Source organism: Bos mutus, chromosome 10, assembly GCF_027580195.1.
Source record: "Bos mutus isolate GX-2022 chromosome 10, NWIPB_WYAK_1.1, whole genome shotgun sequence".
NCBI classification, from domain to species: Eukaryota; Metazoa; Chordata; class Mammalia; order Artiodactyla; family Bovidae; genus Bos; species Bos mutus.
In genome coordinates this window covers 21,240,584-21,249,836 of record NC_091626.1, presented here as the reverse complement: position 1 = coordinate 21,249,836, position 9,253 = coordinate 21,240,584, and the positions used below count along the sequence as shown (strand labels likewise).

Below are 9,253 nucleotides of genomic sequence, written 5' to 3'. Positions count from 1 at the left end.
CCCTTTTCTCACCTGACCCTTCCATCCCACCTCGTGCTTCTTTCCGACAGACCATGTAGAACTCGTGGACCAGAATAAATCAGTTGTTTTATTTCCCCTCAAAGGATGTAACTTTCCACTCCCCAAATGACTTTGACAGTTTTCTCATTTGCTAGCTGAGGAGGATATCAAGAGACACTGACCTTCTGGTTTTGCCTAAAGAGGGAACACTCAGTAACTATTATGCTTCAGTCCCTGATTTGCTTTAACTACGCCCTCCCTCCCTCCCTGCCATGTCCTCGCTTACCTTCTCACCGTCCCTCTTGAACATTCTACTCACCCCACAGGGCACCGCTGCTCCCTGCAGCCCTCCCTTGCCTGGTATGGTGATGCTATAAGCCACATCTGTCTTCAACCCCACAGTATTCCCTGCCAGCAAGAGAAAGCGTGGGGCCTCTAAGAGTGTTTTGCTCCCTATTTAATCAGATTAGTCCCATCACCTACCCTGAGGAGTCAGATTTTGGTGTTACTAAGCTATCTGTGGAAGGAGGAGAAATTGTCAGACATCACTTAAAAAGCCCTGGCCCTTGGACGCCTGGGAACTGCCGAGAGAAATTAATCTTCCCCCTATTTAAGGCAATTTCTTTTCCATCATCCTTTGTCAAGAGGACTGCACTGGGAAATGAATCTGATGGGAGTCCCTGAACTGGTACACTCCACTCAACAGCATCTCTCCAATGCTGTGCAGCATCCATCATCCCCATGCAAGCAGAGGCTCAGACCACTGCAAAGCCAGCTCCCTACCAGTCATAGCAGCAAGAAATTGCCATCATAGAATGGGTGTCACTGGGTCTAGAGACTTGCAGCTTTGCTCTACCTCTGCTCTGCTCTTTCCAGAAAACCTACCACAAATTGATCTCTTCCATGAAGCCAGTCTTTTCTAGCCAAAATCCAGGAAGGCAGAGAAACAAGGATATGCTAGAATACAGGACTCTAGGATATGTTTCTTGCCTCAACAGGACTCTGGCAGTGCAGAATATGTGTTAAATTGAACAGAGACCACTGGTCAGGTGTGGAATAGCAACAGGACAAGGGCAGCCCTACTTCAAGACTCTCTTCTCTCCAGACTCAATTTTCTTTCATGGGCTAAGAGCCCAGGGAGTCATTGCTCTCTGGGGTCAGGGTGGATTTCCAATTTTCAACTCTTTTCACCTTCCAGGTTACTTCCCAGGGCAGTTATTTTCAAATTATGCTCCTTAGGTTACCAAGGGGCTTCCCTTGTGGCTCAGCTGGTGAAGAATCTGCCCGAAATGCGGGAGACCAGGTTTGATCCCTGAGCTGGGAAGATTCCCCTGGAGAAGGGAAAGGCTACCCACTCCAGTATTCTGGCCTGGAGAATTCCATGGACAATCCATGGAGTCGCAGAGTCAGACATGACTGAGCGACTTTCACTTTCACTAGGGTACCAAGAAGTGCCAGGGAGTATGTGTGCGTGGGGAGAGCAGGGTGTGAGAAGTGGCTGGAGGGGAAAGCTCAATGGCTGAGGCACTGGACCCTTCAACTCTACTTCAATCTGACTTGATTTTGTTCAGGGGCTGGGATTTTCTCCTAAGAGTTCATTTTAAAAAGAGTTCTAATTTTGTAAAAGGTCTGCAAAGCACTGTCCTAAGTGAGAGGAAGACAGCTGTGTCTGGGCCTCTCTGGACTGCGGCGCAGAGGGAGCTGTAGTGTGGCTCCTGCATGCTCTGGCTGTAGAGCAGGTCCTGCTCCACACTGGCAGCTCCTGGCTCCAGGGGCTCTGGAGGTACTTTTCAGCAAAATGAATCTCCTCAGGCAAGAGAGCCATTTGTTTTCCAAACTCCCTTCTCTGGTCTCACTAATTCCCAATTTCCCTGCATTTGACAAACGCAATTAACAAGCCTCGATCAGTTCCTGGCCGACAGCCCTCATCAATCAATAAGGAGACTTCAGAGACCGCGCGAGGCTGAGCGGCAGGGAAGGTGCAGGAGGGGAAGGTGGCTGCAGTGCAGGGGAGAACAGGCTTTATAGCTCGCGTATCTCTGAGTGACCCCTCCCAGCCCCCTGGCCTCAAAAGAGGACACTCCACTGTCACCCTCACCAACCACTTTCTTGCTTCTTGCCAACTCATATAAAGCAGCATTTACACCCTCTTCATTCTCTAACGGTTTCTCCCATCAACCTCCTGCATCTCTCCTGTCTTCTCCTTAACAGAAGGCCTTGCCATCTGCTGCCATCACAGCCTGGAAAGCCCCTAAGTGCTAGGGGTGACAAATCAGCCATCTCTCTGCACTTAGCAGGGACTCTTCCGCACCTACAGGCTCCAAGAACGATTTTGTGCTGTTTCCTGCCCAGGAGGCTAGAGGTCCACGATCTTTTCCCTCTGTCTCCCACAAACACACATCGCAGGGCCAGAAGGACAGGCATCACCAGGATGCTGGTCACTATGCTTTCACACACACCTCTCTGTCCTCTCTTTTCCCAGGGTCAAAGCCTTCCTTTCCCAACTGGCTTACCCTCCTCACCTCTCTGCTCTGCATGTGGCATCAGCCTCCCCTCCCCCAGCACAGGGGGAAAGCTTTTTCCTCAGCAGCTCTGCCTGGTACAGCCCTGTGCATCTTTCCACCTCATCAACTTTTCATCTCTTTGCAAACGGAATCAAGAAGTCTCTCCCTCCTCCCTGCCTCTCTCCCTCTCCTTTGTTATTAGCTTCATGACTGGGGATGTTAATGTATTCACTGCAATGAATGTCTTCACACCACTGTTTCCTGTAATTACAGTCCCTTCCCTCCCACTGTCCCAGCCCATTTGACTGTAAAGTGCTTGGAGGAGGGACAGTGTGGAGAAAAGACGCAACACAGGCTGAGGTCGAGTAGTGTCATGTTAACATTCAACAAAGTAAAACCAATAATTACCTCTGCAGTAGCTCATTAACAGCTGGTAACACATGGAGGTCAATGCATCAGAGATTTAAAAAAAAATGTGATCGATACAATTGGGGACCCCTCCACTAGAGGATGGGGAACTGTACCCCTATTACCAACAACAGTCACCCCAAGAAATGCAAGCAGCCACATTCGTCTTCCTTCAGTGGGTAGATCCACTATACTTGTCATGTAGATCAGCGACATTGTCACTGGAGACCCGGATCCAGCCATCCTCCCTGACATGGTAGAGGCTGACGGAACCTCCTGAGTAGGCATCTCTGTAGGTGGCTTGGTAGATGGCTCGACGGGCCAGATCATAGGCCTCCTCCACCTCCAGGTCATAGGAGTAACCCCGATCCATGACCCCATAAGCATATACAGAGCCAGAACCTACAGAGAAGGTGGCCCCTGAGATCCGGTTTCCTTCACTGTCCACGTAGTAGAGGCCTGGAAAGAGAGATGAGGCTAGTAAGGAAACAATGAGCACCTCTTCGGACATCTAATTCCTCTTTAAAGGCAACAGTTCTCCTTTCCTCTTGAAACCCAGGGAGACCAACAGAAATTCAAGAAAATAGCACTTCTATAAAATCGCTTAAAAAAAAAAAAGTGAAGAAATAAAATTAAATATGAAGACTTCAGGATTCTACACATTCCACTCCATCTCACCTCACATTACAGTTACTGCCTTGTCTGTCTTCTCTGTACAACCAAAAAAGTCATTCAAATGACTTCGGTTTCAAGCACAGAACTTTAGTCACTGTGGGAGATAATGTTTGAGACAATCCTAACCCTCCAGAGTTCAGACTATCTGGGAATATTATCTGGACAAGTATGCTATCTCTTCTATCACACAGTAAGAGAATAAAGCCTAGAATTCTAAGTCATATTGTAAAGCACCTACACGGTCCAACATGGTAGCCACTAGCCACATGTGATTCAACACTTGAAATGAAGCTAGTACCTACCACATGCTGGAGTGATAGTCTTTTGGATATACCAGGTTAAATAAAATATATTATTAAAATTACTTTTCCTTTTCAATTTTAAAACCATGGCTACAACATTTAAGATTACATGTATGGCTCACATTATGTTTCTATTGGACAGTGCTGGTATAGACTAAACAGTTGGCCAGGCCAACCACCTTTTTTTAATTAAATTTATTTTCTTTTTTCTGGCCACATCGTGCAGCTTGCAGATCTTAGCTCCCCAAACCCAGGACCTCTGGGCAGTGAAAGCACACAATCCTACCCACTGGACCACGAGGGAATTCCCCCAACTGCCTATTTTTATAGTTTTTTTTGAATACACCAACCATTTGTGTATATATTGTCTAGGACTGCTTTTATGCTAAAACCAAGCTATGTAGTTGAGACAAAGATTACAGAGCCTGCAAACCTAGAATATTTACTTACATTTGATCCTTTATGAAAAAGTTAGCCAACCTCTGGTATAACAAAAAGTTAGACACAGATTTAATAAAATTTTTATCACTTCGATCTGCCCCCTGGACCTCTCTAGCTGGATGCCTTTGTCACCAAATTCATATTTAAATTTCCTGTCCTCAAATACTTCCAGTGGTTCTCCCTTATGGGCCCAACTCATCCCTCTTCTGCCCCACCCATCCACTTCCTTCTGTATTTTCAAATTTTGTCAATGTATCACTAACATTTTTCCTATTTCAGTGGGTCTCAACACTAACTATACATCAGCATCATCTAAGGAAGTCTTTTTTTTTTGGCCAGGGCATGCAGCTCCCAGCACCTTAGTTCTCCAACCAGGGACTGAACCTGGGCCCCCGGCAGTGAAAGCGCCAAGTCCTAACCACTGGACTGCCAGGGAAGCCAGGTATTTTTAAAAAGATGCCAAGGACTTAACACGGGTATTCTTTTTTAATTGGTCTGGGTGGGGGACAAGCACAGAGCTAGATTCTTAAGTTCTTCAGGTGATCACGATACAAGCCAGGTTGAAAAGTACGCCCCTTATCAGTTTCCAGGTTCCGATGGTTGTAACATGGAGCCCCTCCCAGGGCCACTGCCACTACCTTGCCAAGCCAGTGCACCATCTGGTTCCAATTTCCCTTTCTGGCTCTCTGGCTCACTACTCTGCTTCACACATCTTTAGCTCCAATTAAACCAGACTTCCAGTTACTCCTGGCAAGACCTCATGCTTCTTCCTTCTCTTTTGTTCATTATGTTTCTTTTTTCAAATCCAGGAAAATGAGACCTACCTATGAAGCCCTCCCCAGCTTCTCCCATCAGAAGCAATTCTTCCTACCTCCTTAAATTCTTTCAGCATTTTACTGGTTCTCTTTAAAGTGGTATTCATCTCATTCAGCCTCCCATGAAGTAATCTGGGATCCCTTCTCAGTCTGCTTGAGGCCAGGGGCTGACTCATCCTGAATGGGACAACTTGTCAGGAAGGCTTCTCTGAGACAGTACAATTTAGGTTAAGCTCTGGTTTCCTGGGTTTTCCTTGCTGGCCAGTTTTTGTACTCTTTTACACTGTTTTCCACCACCTGGGACCAATCCAAGAGCTAACGGTTCAAAACAACATTTCCAAAATGTCTCCCTAGACCGCACAAGAGGTATGGAACTGTTCTTTCACACTTTTCAAAGAGAAATGTCTCAATTTCCAAAGTAACAAACTGAGCTCCTCTCTCACAGGCACTTTTAAGTCTCTCCTCATCCATCCTCTATTAAGGGGCGAACTAATATTCTCCAAAGCAAATGAAAAAGTGGTGGGTATTCTACAGTTGATCAACAGAGAAAAACTAGGCATTTAGAAAGGTAAATGAGGGAATTCCCCGGCAGTCCAATGGTTAGGCCTCTGCACTTTCACTGCAGAGGGCACAGGTTCAATCCCTGGTCAGGGAACTAAGATCCCACAACCCACAAGTTTAGGAAAAAAAAAAAAGCAAGTGGGTAAATGAATGAAGCAAAAACAACAGGAGGAAAGATTAACTATTTTCAAGCACCAAAGGGGAAAATTACACAGAATGTGACTAGCTGTATACCAGCTTGACTAAAGGGACATTCAAAATTGGCAGAAGAGGAACTGCTATCAGATACAAGTCTGAATTTCCTGGCAAGGATTTTATATACTAGGAAGAAAAATAGGTTAAGGAATTCTTTTCAGAGACAACAGGACCAAGGTGATTGTATCAAGCAAGGAAAGGAGATGGGCCCAAAGGGCCCCTTCTAGGCCAAAGACTCTCTACAGGGAAAAAGGGAAGAGAAATGACTAACTTTTGAGTAGTTACTTGGTTTTGTTGTCCAATATGGTAGCCACCAGCCATATGTGGCTGTTGAGCCCCTGAAACGAGGACGACACACCTCAAAATGATATTTTCGTTATTATGGATTAAAACAATTGTTAAAATTAATTTCACTCATTTCTTTAAGCTTTTAAAATATATCCATTAGAAAAAAGTAAAATTACATGTTACATGTGTAGCTCACATTTTTTAATTTATTTTCTTTATATCTAGCTCACATTATTTCTATCAAATTGAACTGATTAGAGTTTTTATGTCTATTACTCAATTCTTAAATACAACTCTTTGCATGTCTTATCATTTTACAGAAGAGACTAGATATATTTGACATGTATTGCCTCATGGAACCTATATAAGATGATGAAACAGGCTGAGAAAATAACCTGCCCTAAGTCACATGGATGATCAATGACACAGCTAATCTACCTCTGTGCCCTTTCCTACACTACATTTCCTCCTTGAACAAAGAGAAGGAAGGACTGAGAACTAATCAACACATCCTTAGCACTGACATATGCTCTTTGATTCATCTGTTCATGCAACCTCTCTGTAATGGCAGCCCAAGAATCACACGGTTGCAGCGAAACTTACCAGGGCCCCTCTTATCCCAGCCACAGATCATGGTGCCCATGGAGAGCCCCATGCCTTTATACTGATACACCATGTTGGCAAGCAGCTTGGAGGCAGCTGCTACGGAGATGCGTTCCTTGTTTCGAAGCTCATAGATTCGACATTGCCGAGCCAACAGCCTCTCCCAGAAGCTGCAATCCGCTGCACCCCCAGCCATGGTGCCCAGCAGGTAGGGGTTGATCTCTATCACCTTCTTTACTGTCTGGGAGGCGATGTAGGCACCGGCTGTGGCCCGGGAATCTGCTGCAACAATGACTCCATGGCGAAACTGTTAAGATTAGAGAAAACACAAGCCAGGGGCCACATCAGACCACAAAAACATCACCTTGACATTTCTTTGTTCATCGATACAACCCCAGAACATCTCTGTCGCTGCTGTTTTATACTTCACAACATATTTTCCCACTTATATGTCACTGGAGCTTCACATCAATAGCTTGAGGTGAGATTACCTTCACTTGCTGGCTGAGGAAACAGGCTCAATGAGATCGAATGACTTACCCAAGACAACAGAGCCAGTTATTACAAAGCTAGGCCAGGAATCCCAATTGTCTGGCTCCTATTAAGAGTGCTTCCTCCCACCAACTTTACTCCTCAAGCCATAACTTTTCAGTTACCCTGACCTATCCGGGCCACTGTTTTCAAAACCTTGGGCGGTCACAACAGCCTTCCCTCTGCCAGAGTTCACTGTCGTTTCGGCCGCCTCTTTCCTGGACAGGAGCAGCCTGGGGTCGCCTGGGAATCAATCTAAACAGCCTCGAAATCCTTCTCCCACTTACCCCCACTATTCCCCAGCCCCACCGCCACCCCGCTCCCGCCAGAGCGAGAACCGAGGTCTCCCGGGACAATGAGACAGCGAAACTGCCGGGGTCGGGGCAAGAGGCCCGAGCCTCCGCCTGGGCTTCGCGGCCGCGGCCACGGCGGGTTCTGGACCCGCTGGGAGGCTGGGAAGGGCGCGGGCGGGCGGGATTCAGCCCGGCACGGCGGCTGTGTCTGCACCTTGAAGGCCAGGGTGGTGGTTCCATGAAGTATTTCAATTCTTGGCTCCTCTGGGACACCCCAGCTGGGCGCGGCCAGGCTCAGCCCATCGCTGGGACTGCCTGGACCCAGGTCCAGCAGATCCGCACGACCCCCGAGTCCAAAAAACCCGCGCCGGTTCACCGATAGCGGCCTCTCCAACACGCTGGCCAGCGCCATGTCTAGTAAGGGCAAGGGAACTGCTTGCCAGAACGCCTAGCAAAGAACGACCGGGCAACGCCTCGCCGTCACAGCTTCACTCCCTATTAAATCTATCCCAGGGAGGAGCCATTTTAAGTCCTGGCAACCACGCCTCCAAACACAAGAGCCAGACGCGGGTAATTATTTTCACCAAGGAGGGAAAAAATAAATGGCTTCACTCCCCTTAAATTATAAAGGGGTGTGGCTGACATCTTGACTTTGGCCACGTAACCAACACAGGATTAGATTAACCTCAAATTCATAGGAAGCAAACGCAAACGTCAGGATGAGGGAGGGAAGTGGGGCCGGCCATCTTTGAGAAGGGCGTGACTGGATGAAAATCTGTTCTAAACCGGTAGTAGTAAATCGGCCCCGCCCCGCCCGGTGTCCAAGCAACAATTAACATCTATACCTTTTCAGCAGTCTGTTAATGAGACTGAAATTGACATTTTGTTCAAGGGCACTCTCTAATACTGGGTAAAATAATGATCTACTCTGAGGCCATTTTCCTATGAAGTTACTAAAACCGCAGTAGTTTGAGCTAGAAAGCGCAACAAACATGAGTGCTATACCTCTGGTTTTTTGATAGCATCAATTGCCACAATAGCCAGGTTCTCTAACAGCAACCGATTTTTAAGATTCAGTATTGTCTTCACTCCCACCCCCTGGTGGAAATTCTAGTAAGTAATGAATTGCCCAAAAGGCAGATAGAAGAATAAAGAAGGAAAAGCAAAGGGCCCAGTTAATTCACAGACTGGATTCGCAATTCAGCTCCTGAATAACTGAGTCAATAGTAATTTACCATTTCAGAGCCTGGAGGAGAGTTGAGGCTCCATAAAGATGTACCAAGAGGTTTCCAGACTTAATCTTGCTAAGACAAGCCCTTATTCAAGAACCTGCTGTATTTCATTGTCTCTCCCTCTCTCCACCCACCTTCGTTTTTCAACCCTTTTGGGAACTATAACAAGCAAAGAAGTGGGCAAATGTATGAACTGTTGCCTCCTGCTTTACGTTTCTATGAAGTCAGTGTCTAGTCTTCCTTGTTGGATTCCAGCAGCAACATCCATCAATATCTAAATTCCTCATTCCTCTGATGCCCAACTCAGCCCCTCCTCTTCCCAGCAGACTCTGCATATGTTGTATTTTTAATGCTGAAATTCGGCAACTCTTTCCAAACCCAACCATCAGAATGTAATGAAGCAGA

At 46.5% G+C, this 9,253-nt stretch overlaps 1 protein-coding gene across 1 annotated transcript; it reads right to left on the bottom strand.

The window, feature by feature from the left end:
* Positions 1-2,860: 2,860 nt before the first annotated feature.
* On the bottom strand, positions 2,861-8,177 carry PSMB5 (proteasome 20S subunit beta 5). Its single transcript, XM_005895439.3, has 3 exons — positions 7,831-8,177; positions 6,793-7,099; positions 2,861-3,371 (listed from the first exon to the last, which is right to left on the bottom strand). Exons 1-3 carry the CDS (start codon positions 8,026-8,028, stop codon positions 3,085-3,087), a joined length of 792 nt encoding a protein of 263 aa, XP_005895501.1. The 5' UTR covers positions 8,029-8,177; the 3' UTR covers positions 2,861-3,084.
* Between the last annotated feature and the right edge of the window lie 1,076 nt (positions 8,178-9,253).